This window comes from Rhinolophus sinicus, linkage group LG03, assembly GCF_036562045.2.
Source record: "Rhinolophus sinicus isolate RSC01 linkage group LG03, ASM3656204v1, whole genome shotgun sequence".
In the NCBI taxonomy this organism is placed as follows: Eukaryota; Metazoa; Chordata; class Mammalia; order Chiroptera; family Rhinolophidae; genus Rhinolophus; species Rhinolophus sinicus.
Genome location: NC_133753.1, coordinates 165,545,087 through 165,562,837, shown reverse-complemented (window position 1 = coordinate 165,562,837; position 17,751 = coordinate 165,545,087). Strand labels below are relative to the sequence as shown.

At 37.6% G+C, this 17,751-nt stretch overlaps 1 protein-coding gene across 2 annotated transcripts; it reads left to right on the top strand.

Moving 5' to 3' along the window:
• Positions 1 to 279: 279 nt before the first annotated feature.
• Positions 280 to 15,716, top strand: GZMK (granzyme K). Of its 2 annotated transcripts, none has more exons than XM_074328943.1 (5): positions 280 to 388; positions 7,258 to 7,405; positions 12,508 to 12,658; positions 13,441 to 13,710; positions 15,314 to 15,716. In XM_074328943.1, exons 2-5 carry the CDS (start codon positions 7,266 to 7,268, stop codon positions 15,473 to 15,475), a joined length of 723 nt encoding a protein of 240 aa, XP_074185044.1. In that variant the 5' UTR covers positions 280 to 388; positions 7,258 to 7,265; the 3' UTR covers positions 15,476 to 15,716. The 2 variants fall into 2 exon arrangements, with proteins under 2 accessions (XP_074185044.1, XP_019598458.2); XM_019742899.2 differs by lacking the exon at positions 280 to 388 and adding an exon at positions 6,821 to 6,985.
• The last annotated feature ends 2,035 nt before the right edge of the window (positions 15,717 to 17,751 follow it).

Sequence of the window (17,751 nt, the reverse complement as noted above, 5' to 3'; positions counted from 1 at the left end):
TCTATTTTATGTTATTTTGATTTTATCATTGTGAATTCCCTTGGAGACATTTACTCAAAATGGCTCTATTATATTCCTGGTTCCTGATATTACTGATGTAAAGAGTACAGGGTTCGGGGGGGTTGGGGGAGGTTTAATATTTCAAATATAAAATTAGCAACTGTAAATGTTCACCTATGAATATTCTTTCTCATAATTTGAAGAACAGGAAGAGGAACTGGCAGTAGCAGTAAAGAGAGTGACTAAAGGAGTAAAGAATTTCAGGACCGAGAATGTGACAGGAGTCAGGGGCAGTGGGTGCTTCAAGGGAAAGCTGGCCAGCAGACTGAAGGCATGCAAAGATATCAAAGAGAATGAGGACGTTCAAGTAAATATCTTTTATGAATAGGTAGGTCTATGTACACTTGCATGCAAAATTAATACAGGGATGGATGGATGGATGGATGGATGGATGGATGGATGGATGGATGGATAGATGGATGAATATTGGAGGAATGAGTTAGTGAAGATGTAGAAATTTAAGTTACTATATAAATAAATAATTAAGAGATTAAGTCCCCAGCAGATGAGGAAAAACCAGAGGTGTCCCTCTATGATGTTTCCACTTGACCAATAGGAAAAGATGAGCCGTTAAAGAAACACAGTTCCCCTTCAACTTCTGAAGTAGAAAGTGAAGTGACAAGGTCTAGTAAGGTGGGAAATGGGGCCTGGGAAAGATGAAGAAAGTCTGGAAAGGCTATTGTGGCCAATGATCTAGAGAATGAACCAGAAAGGAGTGAAAGAATTTCTACAGTACAGTGAATACCCTACCCTTGAGCTGGTGTAGGGCCCTATGTAGTAGTACTTTTTAAGCTACAATCTGAGAAAACAAATAGTTAGGGTGATATATTGTTGGGCAGTTCCCTAGTAGAAGGGTAAGGGGATAGGGAAACCTGGAGTTGATATGTGGGCCTCATTAACAAATGACTATCTTGTTCAGACTGAAAAGAAGTCAAATGTGCCCAGAAGAGAGCTGGTGCACATGGCTAAATGCAAGAAGGCCAGTGATTTGAAATTCTAGTGAGAACAGAAAATATATTTTGGACTTTGGAGAGAAGAGGTTAATTAAGGAAGCTGTAGAAGGAAAGAGGATTTACAAAGTTCAAGAGCTAAAGAAATAGCATAATAATTATATTGTTGATAAAACCCATGAACTGACTCATCAACCAATAATGACAACTTAGATTATGCTTTCATTGATTTCTCTCTTCTCAGCTTGGTGGTATTTTTATCGGTACTTGCTATAGTTGTTGTGCTACAATTTTGTCAAATTTATACTTAGTAAGACTTACAAAAATATGAAATGTGCTTTATTTTTTATCCTGTAATCACTAAGAGTTTTTAAAATATTTATATGCTAGTTCCTTAATGAGGAAATTTAACTAAAGTATTATTTTATGTGTATTTAGATTGATTTGTTCACCATGAAGCCCATTTATTATTACTCATCTTTTTTGATTATCTGTAAGAGTTGTTCACATGTTAAAGATATTATTTGGGGGGGGGGATGTTTTGCGATACAAATGACATTTTGTCATGCCTTTGGATATTGACTATGATATTTTTTGCCTTACAAAAGTCAAAGTTTTATATACTCTATTTTACTGGTGGTTTGCTTTTTGCCTTCCTCTCCCAAACATTATTTTTAATTTACCATTTCATTTAGTGTTTATAATGATTTCATTTTTTTCATAAAAAAATCTTTAATCTATGTAGAATGTATTCATGATAAAGAGTATAAGATAGAGATTCAGGAATCGGTGGATATGGGGTCAGGGATGAGGGGTATGCAAGTGTGTGTGTGTGTGTGTGTGTGTGTGTGTGTGTTGTTTGGTTAATCTTTATCCTTTGAAAAGAGTATTTCTATCATACTAAGAACTATGTGACAATTTTAACTTGACTTCGTTGCAAATGAAAAATTAAAGAATACTGAATCAATTGATTTATTGAGTTTCAGCTTGGCCGTAGCATTTACTGTGTTTCCTTCATTAAAGAGTCTGATCATCCCCTTTGAAATACCTACTATTTTGCCTACTTTAACTTTATTTTATGAAACCATTCTGATTAGTTTAAACAATAGAATTGCTTTCGATATGATAAGGTTATTCATTTTAACAGACCTGTTTCTAGTAAAATGATGATGTATTTGGCTTGGGACATATCACAGTATCTGAGATGTTCAAATATAAATGGAAATGTTTCATTATAAGGCTCCCATCCTCAGTTGGTTGTTTCCTCCTTTCCTCTACAATACTTATTTACCCCCTTCCCTTCCTACTTGCGCCTTTCTTCTGATCTTTATTGCTGGGTTCTTTCCCTGACATTTCCCTTGACTTGGCCTAGATATTGACCCATTTTCTCCCTAAAACCCCACTAGGCTTATCCAAGTCCTCAATTCCTCTGTGCAAAGCCAGTGTCCCCACAATACAACACAAATGAAAAGAAAAGTTGCTTGGGAGAGAGGTCAGGGCTGCAAACCTTCCTTTGGCAATCATCCCTGTAGGCAGGATTTTCACATGTGTAAATCTTTTAGGACAAGTATTGCAGAGAGTGTGAGTGATCTGCCTTGGGTCCAGTGACATCACAGGGACCACCCCATGTTGGACTTTCCCAATCACTCCCATGATATTTCAACTCAGTGAACATCAACATCAAATGTCACCCTGAAGAAGAAAAGTAAAAGAAGAAGTGTCACAAAAGGGCAGCTTGAGAAAAAAAGTTGAGATAACGAGAGTGTCTGAGCAGGCAGCCAGCTCCAGGAGTACTGCGAGATCCCAGTTTGCCAACTTCTCAAGTTGTTCTTCTGTGGTTACTCCTTATGCCAAAATCCTATACTCACCACTGCACTTCTCATCCACTGCAGTCATTTCATAGTTGAATTGGAGAGGAGTAAAGGAGGAGGAGGTTAAAGGACCTACCATGTGACTTAATAATGGTGGAACATTCACATTAATATTTAATCAAGGAAGATAATTAATATGCAAAGTATGTTCTGATTAAAAGTTAAGGACGAAGAAGATAAATTTCCCCCCATCCTACTCTCAGCACCACTATCATTCTACCAAAGGGAGGTCATAGAGCAGTTCACTGAAGTATTTACATTTAAGTAGCTAAGGAAAAGGCAGTACACCATATGCCCCAACCCAGCTTACCCAGTTTCTCTGCATTGAAGTTAAGGCCAAAGCTCCAGATCCAAGTCAAGGGGTACTTTGTTTTGCTTTGCAATTGCTCTCAAGTTCACCCATTATAAGGAATCTCATGGGAGGGATGGCTATAACTGAAGTAGAATTTACATTTTCTTGGGCCCTTCAGACAGTACCCCAAAAACCCTCCCCATTCCAATTTTTAAGGCCGCCATAGTTTCACCATAATTGTTAGCAGATTCATTTGTCAAATTAGCTAAGCCATTACTGGGCAGAAATCAAGACCCAAAAGATGGGGGCCCATAAAGGAGGGACCCAGGAGATTTCTCCCAAATTTTGATCTCAAGTGCCTGGGGCTGGGGGCACTTGGACAGCCATGAGAGTCTTGGAAACATTGGTAATGAGAAACGTTTTCAAAGGAGGCTAAAAGCAAAGAGACAGGAAGGGTTTGAAAAAGCTCTGCTTTGTAGTTGTGTCTACAGAGCTGCACTTAAACTACCTGTGGAGAAGATAAGGTGTGTCTGGGGGATTTGTTTATTTGTTAATTTGTTTGGTTTTAGTTTCAGTCCATTGTGGACTGATACTTTTATACAATACAACACAAATGAAAAGAAAGGTTAAATTTAAAACAAAGACATACAAAATACATGCTCTAATTTGTGATTGCACTAAACAGACATTAAATTGCATTTCATTAAATAAAATAAATTAGTAGAGAGCCATTTGTCAATGGCTGTAGCAGCTTCTAAACTCTGACTCTCAATCTCTGTCCTTGTCTTGCCCCAAATGGGCAATAACCAGGTCACAGATTGGCACAGGTCCACGCTTTGAGTGACATGGCTATAGGGGGCATAGCTAATGAATGTGATGAAGCAGGTGTCTGGGCTGGTAAAGGTAGCCCAGTGGAGAGAACCACATGTGGCCAGCAGACAGCTGTTCGATAAGGATCTTCAAAGACACAGGAGGGTCAAGAGAGAGAAGAGGAATGGAAGAAAACCAAAATTCCCCACTCAAATACAGTATTTGAGCAGCCAATGAGGATAGCTGAGCACAACACAGCAAAGAACCACATGGCCACCTGACGCATGAAGCCAGTCTCACCCTGAGCACCACTTCCTTGCACTTGCTCTGCTGAGCACAGCTGCTGCAAAAGCCTCCCAAAGCAAACATGGCTCTCCCTGCACAGACTCAACAGAACAAAAATCAACACCCAGAAATAAATTAGATCGTCGGGCTCATCATGTTACACAGCCCACTGTTCTCAAATCCAGGATCCTACGTATAATAACAAATGATACTATTAAGTGGCACATCCGTCTAAAGCCAAAACCAAGGAACTCCTTACTATAAACCAACATGCTTCTCAGAATTTTCCAGGTCAGCTGCAGGAAAGTTACAAGACTGTCATTCCAAGTGAACTAAGTCTCACCCATGTCTAAATTATTTTTCCCTGGGCACAGCCAACTTGCCTCTTAGAGAATCTAAGCCCCAGGGACTTCTCAGAGCAGGGCAGGCTTGTGGTCATGTTGAAAATAACATGGAGCCTGGAGCCAGCACATAAGGGCTTAAAAACTGGCTCTGCCACCTGCTAGCTCAGTAATCTCCAGCAAGTCTTTATCTACAAAACAAGACTAATGACAGCCACTTCCATGGATGTATGTAGTTGAAAATACTTAGCAATTTGTAAAAATCCATGTGGATGGTCCTTACTATACAGAAATAAGGAGCTGAAAGATGTTTTTAACCATGTCCCACTCTGATCCCTTTGCAGAAATGAAGCTTTGTCTTTTACACAGTTCATTTCTTCCTCATAGTTCAAATCACTTCCACATGTCACACATTATCTCCCTTATGATTCCAACATCACTGGGACATAGGAGTGAAACTGGTGTCATCCTGTCCTTTACATAGCTCGGGAAAGTGGCACACAAGGGATTCATCTAAAGCACATCAACAGTGACAAAGATGACTTGAAAATTCACAGGGACATTTGGATGAAACTAACAACTGTGTTTCCCCGAAAATAAGACCTAGCCAGACCATCAGCTCTAATGCGTCTTTTGGAGCAAAAATTAATATAAGACCCGGACTTACATTCTATTATGTAAGACCCAGTCTTATAGTAAAATAAGACCGCCTTAGAGTGGATGGTCCAGCTAGGTCTTATTTTGGGGGAAACACAGAAGTTTGGTTTATTAAGTCTGTGGCTTTTCTTAATCCAGCTCCTCCTTGTCTCACCCACAAGTCTTTGTGACAGGAAGTCACTACTCTGCATTGCTTTAGTCAGTTCTGCTTATTTAACATGCAGGAAAGCTTTACTGTTGCCACAGTCCGGTAAAGTGAAAACAGGATATTTTTCAATTTCTGGGCCCTGGTAGTGTATTTATTAACATACAAGTTATTTCAGGTCAGGCAGATGATTTGGTCCAGGTTGTATGCTGTGTAACATTAGGCAAATCACTTAGGCTCCCTGAACCTGTTTCTTCATTTGTAACTTAACAGTTGTCCTGCTTTGCTCACAGACGTAAGACATGAAAATATATAAATGATCAAGCAAAAAGAATTGTGGAAATAATTTAAGGCACTTGCATTATTAAATTATAATGTATAATATATAATTATGATGTTATTTATCATTATTCCTACTGTCTTATTCTAGAAAACAACAATTTGGTAGAAGTGCCTTACAATTTGCCAAGCATAATAGTCCTGGATTTCAAGTCTCCTTTGTAAAAAAATAGAAGATAAGATGTATATATCTTAGAAAAAAGAAAGTAAAATCTGTTAATCCAAGGTAATTTGGTCAGTGTTTCTGGAAAGTAATTGAGTTTCTGGTGCCTGATTTGTCTATTTGCACTCTTTATTTTATAACATTTGCACTCTTGGTCGGCACCTAGGAAAAACAGAGTATTGTAGAATCTTAAATCTAATACTTTTTGTAATAAAGGAGAGAGTACTGTAGAAAGCCTAGCAATGCATTATCATCTGTTCCTGGGGAAAATAATGAAACACAGTCCTTGATTTTTAAAAGATATTATTATTAAGGCCCTGGATAAACACATGGTCATTTTCAATTAAAAATGAGTAAAAGGGAGACTTGGAATTAAAAATATGTTGCCAGTGTTCCCCTTTAGTAACATAATGAAATCTAACAAAAATGAAACTAAAATTTAACAAAATTTGGTCAAATTTAGAGAAAATGGCATGACTAGAAATAAGTTTGCTACAAAGAATATGAGTTTCTCTGGATGGCATTCAGGCTTTAGCAAAGCCTTATTGTAAGGCAATCATGATTTGTGCAAGGTTCCATGTCTCTCTACATAATAAATCTATGTCCAAATGAAAAATAGAGAAAAACTAAATGTGAGAGGCACCATTTTCTGCCAGGAAAAATAGTATTTCTTTAGAGCAATAAACATCTTTGAACCCTGTCTGCAACTTCATTAATTTCTTGCAGCTTGGATATTTTTTATTCTTTCACCATTTATAACATGAGTATTCATACAGATATTGAAGGTGGTTAACTCCACAAATGAATTCTTTATTGTACATTTAACTCTCCCCAAAACGATAAAAGCATAGAACTGAAACTCCCCAAACTGATATACTCCTTTACACTTATGTGTGAAAACACTTACTTCAAGAACATTTGTGGTGAGCAAGTTAAAACTTGCAAGATTAAAATTTACTCTTCAGAATCTTCTTCCTTCACCAATACAGTCAGAGTCATTTCATTAAAATGACTAAGTTTTCTTCTTTTTCTCTATTTTTCGTAATAGTTGGGGCTTATATGACTCCAGAATGTAAGTATCTCCTGTAACTACTACATGTGAGCATTAAATGAATTTCTAGTGATTGTATTTTTACATTATAAATGAAAATGATTTTTCATAATCATGTCTATTCCTCTAAACTGTAATGTTATACAATTGTTCATCAGTAAAATTATAACTATTAGGTGCCTGTAGGATTTTTTAAAAATCTTTGAAAATGATATAGTGACTATCAAAAGAAGAATTATATGAAATCATCTGCTTAGATCTTTCATGTTAAATCTTTTGGTTTTCTTTTGTAGGTTTCAACATGGAGATTATTGGAGGGAGAGAAGTGTCACCTCATTCCAGGCCATTTATGGCTTCCATCCAGTATGGCGGCAATCACATTTGCGGAGGAGTTCTGATCCATCCACAGTGGGTGCTGACAGCAGCCCACTGTCGCACCTGGTGAGTCCCTACGCTTTCTGCTTCCGTATTTTCCCTCAAGTTGGCAAAAAGAGGAGCTCGCCACTTCCAGGAGAGAATTCGATGTACTGGTAGCTTCTGTGATAACTGACCAGCCGGTGGAGTCTATTTACCCTTTCGCACATCCACGTTTTCTGCATTGGGTTTTCTTTTTCAAAAAGGGAGAGCTGGGCTACCTTTCCCACGCAAGCCATTAGACAAATTGAAGCCCTCCTTGTAATGCCAGGGAACACAGCAACAGTAATAGTGGAAGCAGCAGTATTCCTGAAGGTATTATTCCATACCACTTTTGAGGAAAGCACACTACCTGAGTGCCCACTTTCCCATTTTACAAATGGGTAATAATAATAGTAGTACCTGCTTCGTGGGGTTTTGAAGATTAAATAGTATCTTTATAAATAGTTGAGTATGCTTAGCACATAGTAAGTTACAGATAAGTTGCAGGTAGTAGTAGTGGTAGCAGTAGATGTTAGAGGGACCTGCTTTGTTAGTGTGTTTTTAGACTTCTTACATTAACTCCTCTGCCCCACTCCCCATCCCAGAGGTGAGGCCTACAGTTGGAGAATCACAGCTGTAGGGGCAACAACTTTTCCAGGTGAAAAAAAAAAAAAAAAAGGTTATAGACGATTTACACAGAGAGAGAGAGATTCTTTTTCTGGGATACTTAGAGTGAAAGCTTTTCTGAAGACAGACTATAAGTCCATTTCAGCCTGTGAGTCTCTTACTTCAGCTTCAAAAGTGCTAAACCCTTGGGATTGTGTAACCCTCAAAAAAAGAAAAGCAGTAGAAAACTAACTTGGTGTTTGTTATTGTTTTGTTTGTTGAGGTTTGGGGGGGGTTTGTTTTTTTATTTATTTATAGATTTTCTGCCTTATGATTCTTGCCTGAATGAGCTAAGAGATGGGGCCTTCTTCTTTCCTTACAAGCATTACAGCACTTCACTTAAGAATCTCTTAGCCATACTGCTTTGTTCTCTAGGCATCAGCTATATCTCAATGGAACAATTTGAACTGACTTGCTGCTCCATGTTTTGGGAGTTTCGTTTGATTGCCACATTAATGAGAATTTTGAACACAAATTAGAAATTTTGAAGCTTGGAAACAGTGAGAACTTCTGTTTTGTTTCTAAATAGCAAGGCACTAATGTCCAATTTAATATGACTATTTTATAATTAAATGGGGTTCTTGCTGTCATGGAAATCACCGTTGTGTCTTCTTCACTTCTGCCCTTTCCACAGCACTTGTTCCCTGGGGACCAGCTAGGTAGAGGATGACTATCAATAAATGTTCATTCAATTCAAAATATGCATGTCCTCAAATATGTTCATGGTATACATTCAAAAGGACTCTAATCTCCCCAGACACAGAGCTTGACTTCTTATAAATGTTCAACAAATGCTGGATAGAAAGAAGGAAATAAATTGGAGGACTTTTTTTTTTTTTTTTTGCTAAGCCAAAAACACAAGCCATAAATTGTTACCCAAAGTTAATATTATAAAGTTGAATTTTAAATTTTGTCAAATGAATCTGACTCAGTAGGGATGGATTCCCAAATTGACAAAATAGCAAAAAGAGGTCTTGGAGAAAAGAAAGGAAGGAAGAAAGGAAGGAGGGAGGGAGGGACGGAGGGAGGGAAGGAGGGAGGGAGTGAGGGAGGAAAGAAAAGAAAAAGAAAAAGAAAAAGAAAAAGAAAAAGAAAAAGAAAAAGAAAAAGAAAAAGAAAAGAAAAGAAAAGAAAAGAAAAAAGAAAAGAAAAGAGTGCCACTAAATACAATTTTAAATGGCTAAAGTTTAAAGAACTTCAGACTATGTGGATCAAACTTCCTCTAGTGGACATTTGAGTGTAAAAATGTAGGTGGATTGGTTCTTAGAAAAATATTAAGCTTTATGAAATCCAAAATATTTATGAAATAGTTCAATGGTGGCTTCCCACAAATGTATTCCCAAGTATCCTGTGGGAATAGCTTACTAATGCCTGACCCCTCTCTCAGCAAAATGGTGGAGGAGGCCAAATCTAGGGTGCTCCCTTCTCATTATCCATCCATATTGTTCTTCACTTACTGTCTTTACTTTTTATTAGTTGCCATGACAATGATAAAAGGAAACCAGTAAAAGCCTTCTTGTATAATCTTATTTTCAACATTTTAACTTATCAGAAGCAAATCTCTCACCAACTCTTGTCCACTGTCTTCTCAAATCTCCTCCAAAGCCTTCCCTCATTATGCACTTTCCCATCTTTCACCTGCCTATCCGGTGATTAGGCAGAAGCTCCCAACGCCTCTTCCACGTGGCTTCACTCCATTTCAAATCACTCAAGCCTCCCAGAGTAGAATGGTTCAAAATTCAGGTCCTGGATTCAAACCAACTGAGCTTTCATCCCGCCTGTATTTGCAGCCTTAATATCTGTGGGACTTACTCTAGTTTGTTAATTTATCTGTGTCTCAATTTCCTAATTTGAAAAATGGGAATAATCACAATACCTACCTAACAGGGCTGCTGTGAAGTTAAAATGGGGGGAAATATGTAAAATGTTTAGCACAAAACCTGGCATATCTCAATAACTTAATAAATATTATCTAATGTTATTATATTATTATTGCATTGATGGAATAGGATTTTGCCAGCCAGGTCATTCCCTCTTCTCTTATGGAAAAGAGACCTCCAAGAAATAGAGACCTTGCCTTTGCTGTCAGAACTGGAGGCATGGGTCTAAGCAGAAACACAGCTCATTGCCAAGGCAGACTGGCAGAGGGAAGAAGAAGCTCGAAAGGTCTTGGCACAGGGCTTATAGAGATGTCATGGAAAAAGTACTGGACTTGGAGTCACAAAAGTTGGGTTTGGGTCCTTATTCCCCTATTTATGATGTGCGTCCCTTTTGGCCAAAGAACCCTTTTACTCATAAGGAATATACAGCCCATCAGCTTTAACAACACTGAGAAGGGTTATTGTTAGGCTCAATAGAGACAATGTTTATGGGTGTCTTCAATAGATGATGGAAAGACATACTGGAAACAATACATTGGCTCAGCTCTGTATGTAGTTCTGTTCCAGGTAAGTCCAGTATGGGACTCAGAAAGCTGCATATTAAACACCTCCAGAGGATTCTGAAGCAGGTGGTTCAAAGACCACCCATGGAGAAATACTGTGCTGTACAAATGAAAGACACTGGTATTATTGCTTCTCTGTATGAATTCAGACCTAGGTTTAGCTAAGGAGGTGGGATCCTAGAACTCAGGTAATTGCAGGTATCGCATGAGCAGAAAAAATGACCTTTGTTGTACAGATTACAGTTGAAGTGTATATAGACATGGAAAGTTCAGAGAGCATTCATAGTCTGCTTGGGTTATTTTTAGTATTAGCATGTCCCAGTGGAGATGAAAATAACCAAAATATTTCAATGGCATTAACTAATCAAGGAAGTTGGTAAAACAGGAAGGCAAATCAGAAATTTTCTCAGCACCCTTCCCCAAGTCAGAATTCATCTTTTACAGCCTGCATTTGTACCTCACAGCTTTCATGGTGGTAGTTATTCATGCATGTTCTCATTTTTTCTGTTAGAGCAGAGGTCCTGGGGATTTTCTCTCATCCTTACTCTCCAAAGCTTTGGGTTTGGGGAGTATGTTGAATTTGAGTTGAATCACTCCTAAGAAATCCAATCCACATCCTTTGCAAAATTTCATCCCCATCCTGATTTTGCAGTAAGCAAACTTTTCAACAGATAGAGCTGAAATTCCCAAAATAAACTCTTTTGGTGGAAACCAAAAAGTGGTAATTCCTGGTAGGCACAGGCCTGCCATACACAAACCCACCCCACCGGAGTCACGCACTCATTCCCCAAATGTGAAACAACCTTTCTTTCTTTTTTCCATGTTTCTGTGCTCTTTTTAATTTTTGTTAACCTTTATTAATCTGTATGTGTGTGTGTGTGTGTGTGTGTGTGTGTGTTTGTAATCTGCCTTGATCCCTTTTCAAGTGACAATGAAATAGTTATAGGTAAACAAAAAATTTAATTCTTTGTATAACCTTCCTTGTTCTAAAAGAGGATTTGAAGTGACTTCTTAAAGACTCACATTTAAATAAGATATTTTTGTAGTATGCAAATGGCTCCAAGGTGTTGATAAGAGCTCCAAAAAGTCATTTCTATTTTCATAAGTGTAAATGTAATTTTATTCAACATACAGTAAATCAGATCAATCGTGGCCCTATTGAAATGCTGGTACTAAAACTGTATATGACCAGAGATTTTTAAAAAAAACATAAAACTATTTTTTCTTCATCTGACTCACCAGTTTATATCCTCTAAATCTCCATAATGGAATTATCAATGGCTACTAACCCTAAAGTGCCTTCATTTCAAATTAGCAGTGATTTTTCACCTTAAGGAAAGTTTTCCATTTTTGTCAAAATCATCTTTCTAATTGAGGAGACAAAACATATGAGCATATTTGACAGCCATGTAATGGACCTTACTTCTCCATATTGCCCTGAGATGACATCTAGACCTGCCAGATTAGCAAATATAGAGTTGAGTCTTTACCTTTTAGTTACTAATACACTTAACACCGGGAAGATGAAAAAGTTCTAGCGATTGATGGTGGTGATGGATGAACAATATAAATATATTTACTGCCATAGAACTGTACATTTAAAAATGGTTAAAGTTGTAAATTTTATGTGATGTATATTTTACCTCAATGAATAAAAAAACAAAATGGTGGGTATAAATCTCAACCTACAAACTTGAGAAATATAATTTCCTTTATTTTTACATAAATATAATTTTGTTGTAAACTTGATCTTAGTCAATTAGGATTTCATTCTTTTTTTTCTCACAGTAGGGCACAAGTTCTGATATTCTTTTGCAGTGCTAGGGAATTGGAGTGGGGTGGGTTTGAGGTGAGTCAATTTTATATTATTCATTCATGCTTGGGTCCGCTGAGACCTCTGTCACTCCACCTAATCCTAGATGAGTTGCCTTGGAGATGGTCCCTGTTCCTATATGTATATGACCTTTTCCACCATGTCTTCTCCCACTGGGGGATTTGTGAATCATTTTGTTGCTTCTATGTTCTTTGCTTTTCTTAGGTTTGCCAAACGCCAATTTTCCAAAGTGGTTTTAGGAGCACACTCTCTCTCAGAGAAGGAGGCCTCCAAACAAACATTTGAGATTATAAAATTCATACCATTCTCAAGATTTACATCAAATGCTGTATCAGATGATATTATGCTGGTTAAGGTATGTAGCATTGCCTTCCTTCAGTTTCTCCAACAGTCTTATACAACATAGTTCAGTTGTTAAATCATCTGTACAAAAGCATTATGTTAGCACTCTCTCTTTGTTTGAGGTAACTGTGACATATTCCATAAGGGCCCATTTTACTCCATATACTGCCTTGAAAGAAACAAGAATTTATCACAAATGTATTGGGGCTGTGTTTACACAAGAAAAAACAACTCTGATGCTCACATATGTGGGAGGGGAGCATCCCAACAGTCCCAAAGATCCACAGTGAAAGCTTTTTCCCAAATGCTTTTATCATTAGCAAATGAAAAATACAAATCATTTATACAACAGAGCCAACCAAGTGACTTCAGGGACACAGAAGTGAGTTACAACTTAGACTAGACCATACTTAGTCTAGTCCAAACTTAGTCTAGACCGTACTCCAGGGTCCTATCCAGCAGGAAACAGCCCAGCCCTCAAAGTCATGACCTATGGATGTTATTCCACAGAAAACCATCCAATGCAGAGCAAAGGCCAGTTTACTTTAGACTGGGCAAAATTCCTGCTCTGTGTAAGCTCCCTCCCCAAGCATCACTGAGCTCTATGGGGGAATGGAGAGTATGTTCCGAAAAGCAACAACCACAAATGCAGCTGCAGGCTACCACCAAAGTAGATTCAAGAAGAGGGACGCCCTCCTAGGACAGAGGGACCACACATAGATCACTCAGGCTAATAGCTAATAGCAGAATACTACTGGGGATGAATAATAATTTATTCTCTTTTCAATCTGTCAGCTTCACACGGCCGCGAAGCTTGATAAGCATGTCCAGCTGCTCTACCCAAGCACCAAAAATGACATTAGAGCTGGAACAAAATGCCAGGTTACTGGCTGGGGCGCCACCGACCCAGAACTTTTAACCCTCTCTGATACCCTGCAAGAAGTCACTGTTACTGTCATAAGTCGAAAACTTTGCAACAGCCAAAATTATTACAACCACAAACCCATTATAACTAAAGACGTGATATGTGCAGGAGATGCCAAAGGCCAGAAGGATTCCTGCCAGGTAAGAGCCTATCACTGAAAGAGGCATCTCAGACCTCTGTTCTGCAGTCACAGCTCCATTTGGTCACTAGCACAGAGGAGGAAAGGCATGGAGAACAAAACATCAGTTCCTAAAATTACTCCCCATTCCTGCACAGCATCCTCTATTCTTTTTCATCTTCCAGTGTGAATGAATCATAAGAACATCCCAACATATAATAAGTGCTCATTAAACATTTTCTAAACAGGATAATGGGTTATCTCTAATGACTTTTACAGGCTTCATCTGAGGGGTGGAAAGCCTCCTAACTCTGAGATCACTAGTGGTGATTAGAAGATAACTTCTCCGAAAAAAGAAACACCTTTTAAATTAATTAATAGAGCGATCATACACCATGTTTCCCCAAAAATAAGACCTAGCCGGACAATCAGCTCTAATGAGTCTTTTGGAGCAAAAATTAATATAAGACTCGGTCTTATTTTACTATAATATAAGACTGGGTCTTATCTAACATGATATAAGACTGGGTCTTATATTAATTTTTGCTCCAAAAGACGTGTTAGTGCTGATTGTCCAGCTAGGTCTTATTTTCAGGGAAACACGGTAAGACTTAAATGCAAAAAGCTCAAATATATAGTGTGTGTTTCTTAAATCATGTTGACTGACTATAAAGAACAACAGTCATACTTTTCAAAATCTTATTTCCTGGGGTAGTAAACAAAAAAAATAGCTGCATATGATAACAGGAGGTAAATAAGTAGCACAGAGAGATTACCAATTCTTTTAAATTACGTCATACGACACATGATTATCAGGTGGAGGGTATGATGATTTCAAAGATTATGTGTATCTGCAGTGCCCCAAGGTCATCATCCCCCTAAACCTCTGTTTTCACGGCCAACCAGAGCATGAGGTACAGCAGTTTGCAATGGGAGTGGCAGCAGAAGTAAGAGCTACCTTAGAGATTTGAAAGCCAGCTCTTAATCTGAAAGGCCAGGCTGTCCCTCTACCACCTTTTCGCTTCCCTTGGCAGAATTTTAGTTACATGTTTTGTTGTCAGAGTGAGTCCTTAAAAATCAGTTCGTTGAGCAAATATTTACTAAGTGTTGTGTATGTGCAGAGCATTATGTTCAACCATATGAGGATGCAAAACAGGAAGAAAAATAACACAGAAGATAGAGTTCCTGCCACCAAGACACATACGGCAACACTCTTTTCTGCCAGTCTCTAGTGCAGCTTGATTTCAGATCCATGAAGACCAAAATGAAATTCACAATTTAAAATTTTTCTTTTATTTCAGTGAGTTATTTCAAAATTTATGTCCCCATTCCTTGAAGAACAAAGTTCAATAGTCACTGATTACCAAAAGAGATATATATATTCCTAGACAGAGACAGGGACATGGACAAATAGAGAGACAAACAGACAGACCAACAGAAACATGGTGCTGGACAGAGACAGAGGCACAGAGACCCTACACTAAGGGGCTATGTCAGGCACTCGTCAGGATACAGAAAAACCAAGGACTCAGATAATAATCTATTATAGTTGAGTAATCAATGGTTGGTGGTAGAAAAATTTCAACAGCTTCTTACCAAGTATCTGACCATTTTCTTCTTTCCAGGGTGACTCAGGTGGTCCCTTGCTCTGCAAAGGTGCCTTCTATGCCCTAGTCTCTGGAGGTCATAAATGTGGGAAGGCCAAGAAACCTGGAATCTATACCCTATTAAACCAGAAATACCAGGCGTGGATCAAAAGCAAGCTTTCTCCACCTCGTGCAAACTAAGGCTACAAATGATTTTCATGGATCTACCAGTTGCTTGCTTATTTGTTTTTTGTTTTTCCCATAATGTGTTCTACAGGCCAACTTTATCTCCAGATGTAGTTGGATATAGTTAAAGTGGAGCACAGTTAAGTCCTGCCCCCTTAGCACTGATTTTTTTATGGAATCAAGTTTTTTTTTCCACATGTCTCACTGATGTATTTCTACTATCCTAATTTTTTTCTGAATAAAACTGTGAGGACTATCTGTTTGTTTTTTATGGAAATAAGTACAGCAATGATATATCTCCTCACTCTACCCACAGTCCCCAAAAGGGCAAAAGGTGATTAAACTAGACAGTTATGGCACTACCTTCAACAGTTTATGTTGTAATTTCTGCTGGATCATCCTAAATTCTATTTTCAAAATAAGAAACAGTAAATTCAAACATCCCAACTCAAATTAAGAAAGGAATCATCAAGGTTTATACAAATATTTAGCATCATACGTACTATTTATTTATGTCACACTTTTTTCCAAACAAAATTTAAAGCAATGTACAAACATGCGTACAATACAACAAAATATGAAATTAAAAATAATTTTTCCTCAAAAAATTAAAAATAAACATACCATATGATTCAGCAATTCTACCTTTGGGTATTTATCTGAAGAAACCAAAAATACTAACTCAAAAAGATATCTGCACCCCCATGTTCATTGCAATACTATTTACAATAGCCAAGGTATGAAAGCAACTTAAGCATCCATTGATGGATGAATGGATAAAAAAAATTTATAGATACAATGGAACATTATTCAGATATAAAAGAACAATAAAATCTTGCCATTTGCGACAACATGAATGGAACTCAAGGGCATTATGCTAAGTGAAATAAGTCAAACAGAGAAAGACAAATACTGTATGATCTCTCTTACATGTGAAATCTTAAAAAAAAAAAGAAAAGAAAAGAAAAGAAAGCCTATAGCTACAAAGACTAGATTGGTGGTTTCCAGGGGGGGAATGGGCGGGTGGGAGAAATGGGTGAAGGGGGTCAAAGGTTATAAATTTTTTAAATTAATTAAATTTAAAGAATAATAATTTGGTGAACAAATTGAGGCAAGGGGGAAATGAGAGCAGGAATAAGAAGATGAAGACAGGAATATTGTTAACAGCCAAAGTGCCATCATTTTCTTCCTATACTTTTGCTAGGAGGAACCATATTTGGCTCTGTGCCTCACGTGAGTCAACGCAAAAAGATCAACACAAGCAGTTATATGAATTACCGTATCCAAAAATAAAAATAAACTGTTTGCGAAGAAGGACCACTGGTGCTGGAACTGAGACCAGAGAGAACTTTCTTCCACAAACCTTTTAAGAAGGACACTAAACCATGGTTCCCATGTCCCTGCCAATTGCGTCAGGATCCCCTGAGACAATTGTTTGTAATACAGAGTACCCTGACTCCTTTCCCAGAAATTCTAACTGAATAGGCTTGAGGGAAATCTGCATTGTTTAAAAGCAATTCGGTAGATTCTGATAAATGGGCAAATCTGAAAGCTATTGATAATGAACATCCTTAATAACATCTTACAAAAAGAAAAATAAGTGTCACGGGATGGTGTTTTTGTAAATACTTCAGTGTGAACTAATGACTGAAAGACCAAAGTGTAATTCAGTAAGTACACTTGAGGGTCTGAGAGCTGTACATGACGTGGTCGTCCACTGATTAGAATAGTAACAATTCTAATTGGGATCGGTGGTGGCCGAGGAGGGGAGAGTCATTCAGGCTTCTCCTTCAACAGTCAGAAACCAAAGGGTTAATCTCAGCCTTTATATTTCATTTGGGTTTCAGAGGATAAATGGCACTCATTTCTAGGTGACACCATCAGGATTTCTTACGTTCACATAGAAATGAATGCTTTTATTTGTGTGTTTGTCTGTTTGTTTGTTGTCATGGTTTTTAGAAACCATTAACTAGCTATTAACCTCTACTATGAATAGTTAGACAAATGGAAGCAGTAGGTTAAAAAGCAACCTAATTAAAACTATAGAACTGCTTTGAGAATAAACTAGTAAAAAAAAAAAAAAAAAGTTCTTTAAATTCCATTTTGTGTCATTTTTGATTCATTAGAAACATACTGATTATGACCCAGAAATCTCAGACTGTATTTCATAAGAAAAGAAAGGGGGCAATTGTAAGGACCCTGGACTCTCCATTAAAAACTAATTATCTATTCCATCTAAATTTCAAATCCATGGAACATATCTAACAAAAAGGACTCTTTAATCTAACAAA